The 17,006-nt window shown below is 48.4% G+C and overlaps 1 protein-coding gene across 14 annotated transcripts in view; it reads right to left on the minus strand.

The window, feature by feature from the left end:
- The window catches only part of TIAM2 (TIAM Rac1 associated GEF 2), a 239,401-nt gene that overhangs the window by 38,137 nt on the left and 184,258 nt on the right, over window positions 1-17,006 (minus strand). For all 14 annotated transcript variants that reach the window (XM_085023251.1, XM_085023187.1, XM_085023201.1 and 11 more), the window contains one exon: window positions 7,756-7,859. In XM_085023251.1, coding sequence (XP_084879377.1) covers window positions 7,756-7,859 — 104 coding nt within the window. The remainder of the gene's footprint in view (window positions 1-7,755; window positions 7,860-17,006) is intronic.

Below are 17,006 nucleotides of genomic sequence, written 5' to 3' on the forward strand. Positions count from 1 at the left end.
CATGCAGGGGCCGGCTGGCTACTCTTGGCCCGCCTTGGAAAGGACCAACAGTCCCTCTTGTGGTCTCATCCCAGAGAGGATGGGTACGAAGTCACAGCCCCAGTGGCTCCACAGGGGAGGACAAGGAAGCAGAACTAAGGGTGGCAAGGCTGTCATCACGGTGGGACCAGGCCCACCCTGGAGTGCTGCCGAGACCGGGCCTGGCTGCTGAGGCCGAACGGAAACACAGAAAGACACAGAAAGAGCATGGGGCAAAAGAGGAAAAAAAAAAAAAAAAAAAAAAAGCTTTACTGCTTCTCCAGGCAAAGGCGGCCACAGCAGGCCCATGCCCTAAAAACTGTGCCCTCTCCTGGGAGAGCCTGGGAGGTGGCTTTACCGTTTGGGAAATAAGGCTGCAAGTAAAGGATCAGCGTTGATGCCCACTTTCGCTCTTCTTCAAAGCCGGTGCTGAGTGGCCCCAGGACTGGTTCTGGGGGTCCTCCTCTCTGGTTTCCATGCACTGGGGGGCTTTCGTTTACCCCAAGAGCTCACAGATGTGGTGCGTATTCCTTGAGGAAAAGGGAGGACCTGCCCCAAGGCTGCGCTGCTGTCTCCTGATGGCCGCTCCTCCCCGGTCTCTGCGTCCCCTTTCTTCCCTGATTAGCAACTGTCCCAACCTGCCCTTCGATGCTCCAGGAGGGTCCTGGAGGCTCAAGCCTACTCCCTAAAAACACTAAGTGGGGGACCCAGAAAGGCTGTGTGCCCAGGAGCCCCACAGGGTCCTGCTCGGTTTCAGGGGCATCTCTGTCGTCAGGGTCACCTCTGTGTGGCCTCAGCTCTGAGGGGGCTCCAGGTGGCTCTCCTGTGACTCATGGCCCCACAGAGAGAGGAAGGGGGTGATTATCCCACTTCCCTGGCAAGCGGGTCCAGAGCCGTGACCACCTGACAGGCCCTGATGGCACAGCCCGCCCGCAGTGACTCACACCGCAGCCCTCGGGCTGCTTATGCTTCCTCCTCTTCCATTTTCACTGTGTGACTCTGCAGAGGCCTCGCGATGCCAACTCCTTCTCTTTTCCAGCAACTCGGGATGCAAAGGGAAAGCCTGGAGGAGCGTGAGAAAGCAGGGGACAGAGGCAGGAGGAGGCCGGGGACAGAGAAGGAGGGAGCGGAGGAAGAGGCCAGAGGGAAACCATGCAGCCACCCTCACCCAGGGTGCCGGGAGAAGGGGCTGAGTGAGCTCTGTCCTTCTGGCTCCGCCGTGGCTCCGATCATGGGGTCCACATCCCACAAGTGTAGATGGTACCACGAGGAGCACAGCGACCCAAGGAGCCTCATGCCACCCCTGTGCCAGCACACAGCATCCTGTGGGCCCTGCGCCCCAGCCCACGCTCCCTGGACAAGCCAGCCCAGCCCAGCCATGGGGCTTTAAGAGCCTCCCGGAAGAGGCATGGGCAGAGGGGCACTCATCGGGCATCACCCAGCCAGGGGCGCTTTCTGGGTCTCTGGCCCCAGTTGGACCACAGCTCAGCCAGCGGTGACAGTGTCATGCTCTGTCCAAGGACACACCTGCCCTAACACGAACCCCTTTAGGACCCCAGCCCACAGCCGGGCTGACAGGTGCAGAGAGAGGTCACCACCAGAAAGATTTCTTCCCTGTGCCCCCTTGTCAGCTCCACTGTGTCCCCTGCTCTGCTGGACACCCACTCCCATCCCACGGCTGCCACGCAGCCACCCGCCTGGTGTCTTCACTCTGGAGGGCTTGATGCCACCCCACAGCTCAACTCGCCAATGGCCCTCCCCACACCTGGTACCGAGACGTGGGTTCCTCTCTTTCGTTCTTTCTTTCCCGCTCCCATTTGACACTGTGGGTGGCACCTCTAACCCTTCGGGACAGAGTGTTTAAATGACCCCTGGCAACAAAGGAAACAGGGTTCTCGTGTGCTTGACGCCGCAGTCACGTCCCTTCCTGCCACTCCCAGCAAAAAGCTGGCATCTCCTCGGCACCTCAGCCCCAACCATCAAGACCAAGAAGAGCAGGGGCTGATTCTCTGAAGCCAGGAAAGTGGTGGTGGGGGGGAGTCCAACAACTGCAAAGAGATCAAATGGCTTTTCGGACTCTAATGAAAACTAATCACCATCATTTCAAACCAGTCCACCAACTTGCCACCAGGTCCCTGCCAAAAAAGAAGTGTGGCATTAGAGACGCAGAGCCACGCGTCTGAGAGCTGGTGGGAAACTCAGCTCAACTTTGGTCCTTTCCAGCCTGTGTCCTCGGCGCCTTTCTCTGCACTGAAGTGGTGCCTCTCTAAAAGGCGAAAAGCCTGCAAGACCCCCTAAGCATCTCACACCCACAGCCCACTCCCACTAAGGATAAAGGCAAACCACTGTTTCATTCAGTCACCTGAACAGCCCTTTAGAAAAGACCATCATTTCTTCAGACGCTGCCTAAGAAAAATAAGCTAAGAAGGGGGCGGGCTCTGTCTCTGTGCGGATGACAGAGAGCCAAGAGGATTCCATGGCCCTGGTTTCCCACTCTCCCTTTCATCTCGCAGCACAGCCGAGCAGGATTTGACCAACACTAATTTCAAGACGACTGAGAGACCTATGGCGAAGTTACACGTCAGGTGAGCAGAATGGCAGAGCATTCAACACCTGCAAGTGTATGAGACACATCGAGAAGGGCAAGTGTTCGCCTAATACTGCCTCACACCTGCCCTCCTATCCATCCACGGCCCCCTCCTCAACACGGGCTCGGCGATTTGTTAATTCCCCAGAGGAGGACAGGAGGCTTAGAAAGCCTGGGTGCCTTGCCCCAGGGCCTCAGTGGCAAAGTCTGGTGGCCCAAGATACAGATCCCAGGTTTCCAACCATGATGTCAAGCGTTCTTTCCATCAGACCTGCCTATGAGAAACGGCTGCCTGGAATTAAATCACGGTGAAATATTATTGTCGCACTGCTGGGGAACATCAGACCCCAAGTCACTTTTCTGGGACCATGAGGTGACTTTGAGGATGGTACCTCTCCATTCATTCCTGTAGGAATTATGTCAGATAAGCAGCGTTTAGAAATAGGTCTATAGTTCTTAGGAAAGAATCATGATTATATTAATCTATCGAATATCGAATAGCAGCCATGTAGAAGGACTACTACTTATAAACAAATTCTATTTTCACTCGACTGTTTAACAAAAACATCTTACAACCAAAAGCTATATGAAGATACGTATCCTGAAATAATGCAAGCATGCCCACATTTGGCATGAAATAATCCAAGACATTCAAAGAAAGGTGAGAAAGATCTATAATTTAAAGTGCTGGAAAACCATGTGCTCCAGTAATCTTTTCCTTTAGCTTCTTAAGAGATGCAAGCTCTTTAAAGCAATTCATGTGAAAAACCCAAAAGGTGCAGCTAAGTGGGTGAACAGGCGTTCACTATTAAATGCACGTTATGGTCATGCTGGGTCCCAAAGCTTAACCGTCAGTCTATGTCCCTTTGTTCTGCCTGGAGAAAATAAAGAGGACAAAATAGATCCTAAACATGATGAAATTGCAAAGAGCACAACACACAGTTGTCAAGGCTGTGTATCTCCAGATTCCCAATGCTCTCTGTTCTATCAACACAACGCCTACAAACTGCAAAAATAATCACTGCTGGAGCTACACTAAGTGATTACATAAAATTCTTCTAAAAAGCTGGAAAAAAAAAAACCATTTAATCAGGAATCACTAAGGAGAAATGCTGCTTACCTTGTAGAAAACGGGTTTCACTCGTGCGAATTTTCTTTGACAGCATAAGCCCGGCACAAGTATGCACAACACTCCAGGAAAATTTGACAAAGCCTGACATTATTTACCGTCTTCCAAGTCCTCTTCTCCCCTTTCCGACATATTTTATGGAGCATTCGAAATTTCTTAGGACTTTGCCAGATCTTTATATTTCAAAAGAACAAAACTATTTCAGAGATCTCGTTAGAGACCTATACCTTCTTAGAATGAGAAAAGTTGACAATGCCCCTGGACAACTAAGACCCAGGAGAAATTCTCGAATGCTGAGCTACAAAGAGTGCTTAAAGATTATGCCAGGATCCCTTCCGGAAATAAAGCCTTATCTTTTCTGCATAACAGTCTTTATGCATTTTAGAGAAAATTCACCTTTCGAGACAGAGCAAGAAAACCACCCAAGCATGCCCTCCTCCTTTGGCTCAGACCCACCTCCCTGAGAACCGAAGCCCTTGTTTACTTACATGCTGTACATAAAAAGGAAAAGTTCAAGACACCTGTGCCCTCGGCAGGCAGCGATTCCATCTACAGTCGGCTGTGGGGAAAGGAGTAAGACGCACGTTCTCTCTCCCTCTCATCCCCAGGCAGTGGGGGGAAGAAAAAGAATCCCAAACTGTTCTCCCCAGTCACATTCACAAGGACGCCCTAGCGCCACCAAGCTCTTCCTCCAAGGCAGCCCCAGCGGGGGGCGGGGGGGGGGGGCGGTTGGGGAGGACTCAGCCCCTTGCTCTGGATTCCCACCCCCTGCCCTGAGCCTCCCTGCTCTGGGAAGGTGCCCGCTCAGGGCACACAGGCTGAGGACAGAACCAGGAACTGCCGCATCTTTAGAGCCAGCTCAGAAGGCGGAAAGCACCGCAAGCAGCGTTTCTGCGGGGACGGCTTTACACACCTCAAGTTCCCAGAACAAACCAGAAACTCTTTCAACCCCCTCACCCCCAAAGCAACTGTTTATTCCTTTCAACCTCGAAACTACGACGACAATAGTGCAAGCTAATTGCTAACAATACTGGGGGGGGGGGGGAACGTCCCCCACACACACACACAGGAGAGGTTGACGGGGGCACACAAAGAGCTGTGACAGACAGTAATAGGCACCCTCGACAAAAAAGAAGGCAATCAATTCTGAACCATTTGCCGCAATTGCGGGGCTGTCAAAAAGCCCTCCTTACAGCTGTGCTTCATCAAGCCAGGCTGCATTTGATTTTCAAGGGAAATGACTCCTTCTTCCCAAGTCTAGAATGTTAGTAAAAGATCCCAAACAGTCCAGGTTCACCCAGGGTCTTCTCTGCAAAGAACTTAATGACCCCTGAGAAGGCTCAGAGCAGGGAGCCCGGGAAACAAGCAGGTGCCTTCCTGTGGGCACAATGGGGACAGTGCTGGGGCCACCCCGGGAGACCCGAGACCAGCACACACTGGGCACGCGTCCTAAAACTCCCACATTACCATTCAGAAAACAGAAAGGCTTTGCTTTTAGATATAACTCAATGCTTCTAGGAGGCTAAAAATACTACTACTAGAAGAGAAATACTTATTTTTTAATTCTTCAGCTCAAAACCTCCTTTTCACTAATTATCGCCATCGCAATGACTTCTGATGATCACAGATTCTTCTTTGCCAAAGAACAAAGAATGTGTAAACTGCGTTATCTGCTGAGCACTTGCCAGGGTTTTCTAAATGGACTGCAATCTATTCTTATAGACAGATATCTTCAAATCAGAGGAGACAACAGCCACTCCCAGAGGAGATGGCCAGCAAACGCTGGACGTGCTAACGGCCTTGTCACATTTTTCTTCTTCTGTGGTGTTTGGTATTTATTTCTTTCTTCTTTAATCATTTTAGAAATGGAAATTCGAGCTCAGAAAGCTCCAAGTTCCAGCTGAAGGGCAGCTTTCCCTCCTGGTCTCAATTTCTGTCTGGTGCTCCAGTGTTCATTTTATACATTTCTGTGTAGTTGTGATGAGCACTGTTAAGCAACAGAGTCGGAAATAGCCTCGACACGGGAACTTTCTGCCTATTGGTTTGACTGAATCTTAACAGCAAATGAAACTTGGAAGATAATTTGATTTTCTTAAGAACTTTAATGGGAACTCGGATTATAACAGAGAGGAATCCATTAGCCCTAATGGGTTAATGATCCCCCCACACACATACACCCTTTGCCAGGGCCCCCCAGGCACACTTACCTTCAACAGAGAGCCTAGCTTCCAGAGTGTTTCATTAGCACTGGCCTTTTTTGAAAATAATTAAGGCAAAGCAATCAAAACACATCTATTTGATGCTCCGGGATCCGCTGCTTCCGAAAACAGTGATGCATGTGAGCTATAGCATTGAGTTCCCCAAAGTAAATAACCCACCAGAGGTAGAACAGAGCAGAAAGAGTGAAAATGCTGAGGATTTCAGTTTAGTAAAAGAAATTGCATCCTAGGGGCACAGCCAGACCAAAGGCAGTTGAGTATTTGCTTTGTATGAGGAATGGGAAAGAAAAAGAAGAGAGATTTCTTCGGAGGAGGTGACTAGGGGGTGGGGGAGGAGTTTGGAGGTAAGAAAGGGGAAGACAGAGGAGAGGAGGGGCCAGGTGCCAGTGGCCACTAGAATCTGCTCGGAAGCCGGTAAGGCTCCAACCCGCCCCCCCCCATCCCTCAGTAACCACCACAGTCCCCCCAGGCCACCAACATGGCCACTCGCCCGGGGACCAGCTCCTGGCACTATTCGTCCAGACCCAACTGATGTGTGGTCCTGCTCTTTTATTTCAATGTCTATCACAGCATGTATTTCCTCCATTCTTATTTTGTATTAAGACAAAAGCAAGACATAGAAAACAGAGTTCGAATTTCAAAGTCCATTACAACTGGACTCTCCATCTCAACAGATCACGTCAGACACACCATTTGGGAAAGGAGAGCTGACTAAGAACAGTTCAAAATGTAGGAAGAGAAGAGAACATGCCAAGCGTGGGTGAGGATGTGGAGCCCCCAGCACGCGGAGCCCTGTGCACTGCTGGTGGTGAACGCAGCACAGCGCGGCGCTAGCTGTGCACAACAGCGGGGCTGTGCGTCCGAAAGCCAAACACGGAATCACCACATGACCCGGCAATTCCACTCCAAGTCGAATACGCAAGAGAAGTGCAAACAAGGTTTTGGACAGACAGCTGTATGTCCGCGTCACTGCAACGTCATTCCCAACAGCCGAATGGTGGAAACAACCCAAGCGTCTGTCAGTAGCTGAATGGAGAAGCAAAAGGTGGTCCATCCACACAATGAAATGTCACTGAGCCATAAAACGGTGGCGTTCTGATCCACGCCACCACGTGGAGGAGCCCTGAAAACACGATGCAGAAACACAAGGCCAAATGCTATGCGATCACCCTTACAGGAGGTAACTGGAAAAGGCAAATGAGACCGAAAGTAGAGAAGGGGGGACCAGGGGACCAGGGAGTGGGATAAATGGAGAGTTGCTGTCTGATGGGTACAGAGTGTCCGTTTGGCAGGATAAAAAAGTTCTGGAAATGGACAGCGGTTTGCAAAATATTAGCAATGTACTTAATGCCACAGAGTGTACGCTTGAAAATGGATTAAAATGGCAGGATTTATGTTTCATATATTTTACCACAACAAAATGACAATGTTCCAAAATAATTTATCTCTAGCACCCCCCACCCTGAAAAAGAAGGGAGTAAAGGAACAGAAGAGACATTTTATGGGACCTGCAGCACACCTGGCCTAGATGTTCCCTGTCAAACCGAGTGGCCGCACTCACACCGCCCTCTGGGGCCCCAGAAGGCACGGTGGAGGTCTGGCTCGAGTCGATCGAGGGTTCCTACTGGTACGTCACTTCAAATAAAGAAGGAAACTATTTTATTTAAGGGGATAAAAACAGTTTGTATCAACTGCGGGACAACCCAGCAGGGTTAGGATAATGCCATCTTTTTTGCGCCAGGTGAAGGTGGGAACAAGGGCTTGCCTGCCAGGCCCTGGGCTGAGACTGGATAGCATCTTACCCTGAACGTCTGCTCCTTTTTTTCCCTGTGGGAAACCTGATCCAGCGTGCCATCAGTCTGACTCCTTTTCAGGCCAGTTGGAATGTCAGGAACATTGCTGAAATCTGCAGGAAAAGTGACAAAAACATCGGTGAGTTTGGCCATCCGCAGAGAATAGTACTGGCTGGCTGAAAGGCTCAGATCGAGAAAGAGAGGAAAGGAAAACATTAACAATCCGGAAAGCAGGACAGCGTGGTCCCCAGTGATACTGAAGTCACCGTGTGCAGAGCCAGACTTCCAAAGCAGATCTGGACTCCGGCTCATTGAAGAAGCCACATCTGCCCGTTTTGGTCAAAGGAGGCCAATGACCAATCAAAACAGTGACTTAAATGCCTGGCCCCTCTTGTCACTGCTGTACAAAGTTCACTAAATACACTTTTGATACAGTGATCGTACCTCCCTCCCTTTATTTTTGGCTAAGTGAGGGCCAAATCACCAGAGCTATCCAGGAAAACCAATGATGTAATACCATAGATTCTTATTATAACCCACAACTTGCTCATGTGCAAGTATAATTTATTTTCTGGCATCAACCATAATTGTATCCCTAAATTGAAAGTCCCAAGAGGAACAGCAAACCTTTGTTAACTTCCAGAAGATGAAGACATAAGAAGAAGGAATAAAAGGTAGAGCATGTAGTTTTTCAACCTACATTTAAACACACATGCCATCCTCAAAAGTTCTATCCAGTGGTTCTCAAATCAACAAATTCAAGAAGTATGGAAAAGTCACTCTCTATCAAAATATTACACAGGTTTTCATTCTAATTTTTATATTTCATAGACCATCCCCTCAACTTGGTGAAAGCACATGGTTTCTGATCCAAGTCCACTCCAGCAAGAATGCATCAATCTCAAACCCTTCTGAGTTGATGGAGGAAGAAAAGGCCTGGGTAGATATTGACAAACCATTAGACAAATAGACAAACCACTCAGCATGATGGGAGCAAGAAGAGTGGTCTGTAGGAGACCTTTAGAAGCTGTGGGAGCCTGAGAAGGTTGATGGAACTCGTGGATAGAAACGCTGGTCCATGTTCCTGGCTGATATCACCAATGGCTACACAGCACTTGCTTTTAAGACAAGAGGAGGGAGACCTGGGAGTCCCCATTGTGGCTCAGTGGGTTAAGAACCTGACTAGTATGAATGAGGATGAGGGTTCAATCCTTGGCCTTGCTCAGGGGGTTAAGGATCCAGCACTGCTGTGGCTGTGGCACAGGCCAGCAGCTGCAGCTCCAATTGACCCCTAGCCTGGGAACTTCCATATGCTGCAGATATGGCCCTAAAAAAAAACAAGAGGAGACCTGAAGAAAATGGTCTTAACAGTCTACAGAATTCTGGAGTTTAAATATCTTCTTCGTTTTGCTTCTTCCAATACCTTAACCCCGTCCAGAAAAGATCCACAACTACCTAAGTCACACTTCACTGTTGATGGTTATATAATAACCAACCACAATAACCAACGACAATGAAGTGTTACTAAAGTTATTCTACAACTTAGCCCCAATAAGGCAGCACTGATCACAAAGGCATAAGCCATCCCTGGGAAAATCTCAGGAAGCAATGACAGATGGGGACATCAAACTCACCTCTCCAGGCCTCTAACACCACACCACAGAGGCCGTCCACTCACCAGCATGTGGACCACATGGGCAGCAAGATTACACCCTAACTCAAAAGTGACCCGCCACTGTCTCCTGAGGCTGCTGTGTGCACCTTTGTTTAAGGAAGACCAACCGACAGAATTCACAAAAGAAAACAATCCATATCTTTATTGTTTTCCGCATAAACACATCTCTCCATCCATCCATTCAATGCACACTTTTGGAGAACTGGCTATTTTCCAGGCAGGCACTGTGCTAGGTGCTCGGGATACAAAGTACATGAGGCACACTCCCTACTCTCAGGATGTACTTCTAGTCGGGGCGCAGGTGACTAGTGAGGAAGGAGGAGAAACACAAGTACAATGACTGACATGAGAAGAGGCCACCCAAGGGTGCAAGGGACACTCAGGAAGGAAGTTAAATTCTCCCTGGGGCCCCAAAAGCCTTCAGAGCAAAGGAGACACTTGAGCAAAGTCTTTAAGCCTGAGGGATATTTGTCTTTAAAGCTGAAGATGACCAGGTAATGTGGGCAGTGGGGAAAGCAGATTCCATAAACAGGAGGCAGCTGAGTAACTGCAGCAGATCGTAAAAAGAGCCCAGCACAATCTGAGAACGTGTTGAGGGTGGTTGCAGCACAGTGAGTGGGGCGGGGGGAGCAGCCTAGGATGGAGGAACTGATAAAGGGAAGGACCTCAGCAGAAAAACAGGCCAGAAAGTCACAGCAACACTGAGGGAATGAGGTGGAGGGATCCAAACGAATACAGAGTAGTGTGAATGCAGTGAAGTCGAGTAGATGCAGAGTCTGTGCAGGTCGACTCCACAGCACTCTCTGCCACCTATTTCAGGTAAGGAGATACAGACAGGGAGGTAAGATGGCCGAGCCTTGGTTTCTATATCTTAGGTGACTGGATAGAAGGGAACAGGATGGGGTGGGAGTGGGAGTCGCAAGCTTAGCTTTGGCAAAGCTGAGTTTAGGATGCACGTGGACCATGAGGGACCGGAGAGTCAGGTAGTGCAGGAAAGGTCTACACAGGGATGTGGACTTGGAGCCATCATTATGCACCTGGCAGTGAAGCCATGGGGGTGGATGGTGCCTCCCAAGAGAATGTGCAGAGTGGGATGTGAATAGGACCAAGAAAAGAACCCTGGACTTGCCAAGGCACAGGGGAGGAGGTACCTCTCTCTTTATAGAGAGAAGTAACAGAAAAGCACAAGGAGAGCACAAGGAAATCAAGACAGAGCAATGTCACCGATGCCATGCGATATAAAAGTACATTACCTAGGTAACAATCAAATTTGCATTATTGCTGTCTTTACCTTATAAATGAAAGGCTCCAGTGTCTCCAAAGAACTGTAGCAAGTACAAGAAATATGACACAGGATCGATGCACTCATTTGCGATGAAGAAATCTATACCACCTACTCTATGTCAGGTACGTACTAAGTTCTGGGGATACAAAGACGAAGGTGACCTCAGGTCCCCTGAAGATCTCAGGGACGGCACGGGGACAAGGAGCCCCAGAACCCGGAGGCGCCAGATGGATGCTGGAGAAAATAACACAGCTGATGTCAAAATCGGGTGCCAAGTGAATTCTGAGTCATCTACTCAATATACTCACCCTACTGTGGAACTCAAATGCTGAAAGCTCCCAGAACCACCTTTTTACCTCTTATGAAGTCAACATGTTTACCTGCTAACAGAACATTTGATGCCCTTCCTCTCAAAACCCTGCCCACCCCAGGACCAAAGGCTTTACTAGGAATCAGTGAGGTTCTGTGGCCACTTTCAGGGCCCCTTAACTTCGGGAGCCTCTGGGTGCAAGAGGGTCCTTCCTGGAGCCAGACCTGGATGGGAAGGAACACGGGTTCCGGTTCCCACTGAGGCTGGCCCTGGGGATCCGAGAAGAGGACACAGCCCTGCTCAGGCAGGAGGTGTCTGTGCGGTTCCACCCCCCAAATGTCACGAGGTTGACTGGTATCTGGGTATCAGTGGTCTCTGTGGTGACTGCCTCCCTTTCCAACCCTACCAGCCATACACCAGCGCTGTCCCGGAGATGACAAGGTCAAAGGAAGCTTGACAGTGGCTGCAGATTCGGCTCCGGGAGCCTCAGATTTCAACAGGACCTGAACCCCATCTGCAAAAAGCAGTGGGCCCTTAGTTTCTTTCTAGAGGAGAAATGAGAGCAAAGTAGGTTCTAGAAGAAGAGCAGACGGCCAAAAAAAAAAAAAAAAAAGTGTAGGCCGGTAAAATTCATACTTATTTACAAAGCTGTTTTAAACAGGCCCCATACTGACATCCTGCCCTGGGAGCCAAGTGCCTGTGCAGAGCCCCACTCACACGCGGCCCACACCCTGAGCACCAGCTGCCAAAGCCAGTAAATATATCCTCCTCCCTCCCAGCCAAAAACTGCCTTCCCACTTGGGAGAGCCCCCATGCGGCCCTGTTCACCCAACATGTGTTGGGGCTCTTGATCCCCAAGCCTGTGCTTCCTGCCCACCCCGGGCTCAGTTGCTGCAGGACAGGTGTTCAGACTCGCTCTGGAAGAGTCTTTAGCCAGTGCAATTGTAAGCAATGAAAAATAACAAAATTACAGATTCAAGACACCCAGGGATGTCTGGTGAACACACCCTTTTGTCTTTCTCATCTTATTCCTCCCGGAAATGAAGACTCTGGGGTGCTGTCCGGCATCTGAAACATCCAGCACCTCGCCCGGCGGACATGAGCTTCCACTCAGGCTGAGTGAGCACAGCCGCGATGTCCCAAGTTACAGTCCCCACCCCTCCATGGGGACCAACTCATTCCATTTATTTATTCCCTGGTCAAATGGGCCCTGCGCACCGCAGCCCTACGGGGTACCAGGTCCTGTGTCAGACCCGCCTCAGATCACCCTCTCTGTCATTTGAAAACAAACATTTTTGGAGTTCCTGCTGTGGCTCAGTGGGTTAAGAATCTGACTAGTATCCATGAGGACGTGGGTTCGATCCCTGGCCTCACTCAGTGGGTTAAGGATCTGGTGCTGCTGTGAGCTGTGGCATAGGTCACAGATGCAGCTCAGATCTGGCGTTGCTGTGGCTGTGGCGTAAGCTGGCAGCTGCAGCTCCAATTTGACCCCTAACCGGGGAACTTTCATATGCAGATGAGTCCCTAAAAAAAAAAAAAAAAAATTGAAGGAGAGTGAAGACACCCTAGGTAAGCTACCCCAGCAGCAGGTGGCTGCCCCCTGCCCTCCTCCAAGCCCTACAGCTCCCCATCCACGAGTGAAGCAGGGGCTCTGGCTATGAGACCCCTAGGAACTCAGTGCCCACCTGTTTTGCACAGCGGTACAGACCCAAAGGTGTCATAGCCGGCCAACCCCAAACCTTTACAACTAAAGGGCAAATATTTTAAGTTGGTATCAACTTAAAACCAGAAACGTTAGGAAATGCTCAAGTTAAGGTTGCTTCGCCCACGCAGCTCATCATGTGAATTCAAAGTCTGCATTTACATCACGTCCAAATCCAGTTCAGCACAGTTAACAAGCAGGAATGTGGGCTTTGCCGCGTGTCTCCCCCAGGCCCCTAAAATGCGAACTCTGATAATGCACAAGGGAGGCTGCGGGAAACGGGTGGCACTGAGGCAGGAGAGGGGGCCTGGGGACATGGCACTGTCCCTGAGCGTCTCCCACCTGCTTACTCCTCAGGAACTGTCACTCAGCTGAGCAGGCAACTGCGCCGCTGGGTTCAGCTGGCAGATGCCGTCCACGACCCCAGTCTTGGTGGCCGCCTTCTTACCCAGCCAGGCAGCAAGGGCAGAGCGACAAGTTCTCCCCAGTCCCCGACATCCACTCAGGTGGCCACCAGCAGCACCCAGAGACACCAGGCAGCTCCTGGGGGCAGGAAGGCAGGTGAGGTGTTCTGCCCGGGCTGCAGCCAGACAGCTGGTTCCCAGAGAGAGAGCTCCAGAAAGTCTGAGCCTGCCTCCCGCGTTCTCAGAACAGCAACTGCAATCGGAATTGAGTTGAAAAATCTCAAGATGACATCAATGCCGAGGCCAAAACCAAGAAACTAACCTGAGAGGAGGACATTTGTTTTCTCCTATTCGATACAGTAAGTTTTGAGGAGTTCCCTGGTGGCCTAGCAGGTTAAGGAGCAGGTGTTGTCACGGCTGTGGCATGAGTACGATCCCTGGCCCAGGAACTTCCTCATGTTGTGGGCACAGCCGAAAAAAAGAAAAAAAGAAAAAAAAAATTGAGAAATTAATGATGGTAGTCATAGAATCATGAAAAGCTCTGCCTCAGTTTGTGGGTTGCAGAGTCATTTGAAAGAGACAGAAAGACAGGCAACAAGAATGGGAGTTATTTTGAAATTATGCTTTTTGTGCTGCAAATCTCATTGTACACTGATTCAATGCTATAAATCAAAGCCCCCTTTTACATAAGATACACTTTTACCATCCTGAAGTTAAATTCTTTAACATGATCCACCTCCACATATAATTTCACACACATGAAAATTTCCTAATAGTAACACAAGAATAAAAATAAATGGAAAATTGTCATTAAAAAAATACGTATTTCCAACATGTAAATGCTAAAAGCCCCAAAGAAGCTGTCCAACGTTCGCCCCAGAGAATCACGGGGCATGGCAGCTTTATCCCTGACCACTGCCAGTGAGCCGTGGTGGAGGTTCAAATGCATATGGGCTAAAACTCTTGACAAAGTTCTGAACAAAACAAAAGTCAAACTTTCCTTGATTTATTGGGTTGTTGCACTCCTAGAAAATTCAAAGTACCCTATAGCTGAGGGGGAAAACATAATTTGTATTCATCTGTAAAATGGAGCTGGTTGTGGGCTCAGGTAATCATGCACCTGGTTTTCACCTGCCATGAATGTTCAAGAGGACACGTTCTGCAGTGTGAGGGATTAACGTGAACAAGTAGGACATCCAGCACCATGTCCCCAAGCACTAAATGCCACCTTCCCCCAATTCACGGTCAAAACCAAAAACAGACCCATAAGCTTCCAAAATGTACTGGTGGACTGTGTCTCGGCTGCTGAGAACTGTCTCTGCCTCTCTCTGTGGCCAGGACTTCAGCTTCGCTTCTGGGAAGGTCACTGACATCAGAAGATGCCAAGTGCACCAAAAGCACAGAGCCCAGAGCAGGTGCAAAGGGACTATGAGCTCCCTCACTTCCTGAAGAAAGAGGAAATACACTCACTAAAGCAATGACAGAAAGACAGCATTAAATGATGCAGCATATTTAACTGGGACCCCTCGTCTCAGGATCAAAAATGTTCTAGTGGGTTAATCATTAGCCCCCCTAGACTCCTGAGAGGAAAACTACAGACCAATAATCTTCTCTGGAGATGACTGGGGGAAACAAATCTAAAAAATCATATCAAAGAAGTTACGAGCAAATAATAAAGGGCTTAATTAGGTTTTCAACCACATAATCCTCTGTGGCATTAAAGTTGTCCACCCTTGACATCTGACAGTCTTCGACCTACTGTCACCCCTTGGTGTCCACAGGGACCAGTTTCAGGGGAACCAAATCCAAGGATGCTCAAGTCCTTTGCATCACAAAATAGTATTTCCCATCCACACTGATTGAATCTGCAAATCCAGAATCTGCAAATGCGTGGACACAGAGTATCAATTGTACTTACATTTAGATAACTGAGTTTGTGTGAATTAGGTTCTTAATCTACGCAATTTAATCAATTTCTCTATTCAATTTCTCAGAATTTCCACTATGTAATTCCATAAATAAACAGTTTATAGAGAATCAGGAAATTTTATATCTGAAAAGAATCTCAGAATTGAATCAATCCAATTTAATTCATTCATCTTATGTATCTTTTGTTATCAAAAGAGAGTTAAGTGCAATTTTAAGAAGAGGTAAAGGTTTTGGTAAGTTGAGGTTGCCGGTAGAATGATACAGCATTTCATAAATACAAAATTACAAATTTTTTTCAGTTCCCCAAACTTTTCCCACTGTATGAAATTCTGTATCAACATTTCAGATACACAGTACATCTTGGTGCCAAGAGCCGTGGAGCACTGAGTTTATTTACATAGAAAGCCTTAACATTTCTCAATTTTTAAATCTGCAAACTTTGTATAGCATTGATTATTTTTCTAATCAACTCCAATTTCCATAAATTTTACCCATGCTTTTACTTAAAAATGCAGTGGTTTATGACATCTTTCATTAATGACGTTTGCTGTGCTCTGCCGCCCAAGCAAACATTAATCATCATCAGTCAGTGAAAGAGAATGAAAATCAAACCATTGAAATGAAACCATTGATGGGCTATTCAGTGAGAGACGAAGATAACTTTGAATTGACCCCATTCAAAGGCTAGTCAGGTCCTAACCCGCACTGTGAACAAAGAGCCCATCCTTCCTTTATGTTCCTCTGATAGAGATAAAAATGAAGCTATTTTGGGAAGATATCTGGGACCCTACATTTCTTTACTGTTCCTATTCTCGTGTCAAGGAAATTCAAGGCAGCAGTTTGAATGTCACTGTTAAGCTTGCAGAGAAGTAACTTCTATCACCACATAAATACCACGCCAGAAAAATGTAATTTCATAAAACCTCCAAGCGCACGTCCCCCGAGGTCACATTCCAGTTGGTGATGTTCCTGACAGTGCAAGGTCTCTGGCAATAAACAGAGAGAAGCAAATACTGGGAGGAAACGTTTCTTAATAGCAGGCTGCCATGATTTGATTCAATTATCCCGTGATAAATACCCTTCGTGTCTGAAAGTACATTTAGAGGAACAGCCACATGGCAGGTGTTTTCAGGAAAGGACTGTTGCAGCAAGGCCACCTACATGCTCACGACCATGTGGGGAGGAATAGGCCTTGGAGGTGGGTGGGGAGGAGAGGGGAGATGCACCCACATCCTCCTTCTCCAGGAGCCTATGGCTGTGCCAACAGGCCTCCCATGGTACCTTATCTGGGTCCCTAATGCAACGTACAAAGTCAGTGGCAAAAGGATCTTCAGCCGAGGCTTTAATCCCACCAGAAACGGACGTCTGCAGAGCGGGAAGGACCACCCAGATGTCACTTAGTTATATTCAGGGGCATATGATAGACACCAGTATTTCTGACACCTAAAGAACTTTGATAAGGAAGAATTTAAGTTCAAAACCCTTACAAAATACCTAGTTGGAACTCGACTCAAAGACCTTGGGAAGAGCCCTAAAAAAAAAAAAAAAAAAAAAAAAAAATTTTTTTTTACAAGATTCTCCCGGGGGATGTGCTGAGGACCACTTCCCTTCGGGGGGCGCTCTTGTTCTGTGGGATTAAAACAGGGGCAAAAGGAATATTATTCAGCCATAACGAGGATGAATGAATGAAGTAGTGATTCATGTGACACTCTGGATAAATCTAGAAAACATCAAGCTAAACAAAAGAAGGCAGACACAACAGGCTGCGTATTGTATCATTCCATTTCCAAGAAAGAGCGGAAGTGGCAAATCCACACAAACAGCAAGGAGACGCGTGGCTGTCAGGACCTTTCCCTGAACCGAGCAAGCTCCAAATGATCACAAGGCTGTCAGTTCCTAAGTGCCACCCCCAGCCCCCAGATAACAACCCAGATAAGACCAGGGCTGCTAGCCAT

The sequence above is a fragment of the Sus scrofa genome, chromosome 1 (genome assembly GCF_054392235.1).
Source record: "Sus scrofa isolate SSC_HxYL_T2T_F1_AM1 chromosome 1, Sscrofa_HxYL_maternal_Yorkshire_Landrace_v2.0, whole genome shotgun sequence".
Classification (NCBI taxonomy): Eukaryota; Metazoa; Chordata; class Mammalia; order Artiodactyla; family Suidae; genus Sus; species Sus scrofa.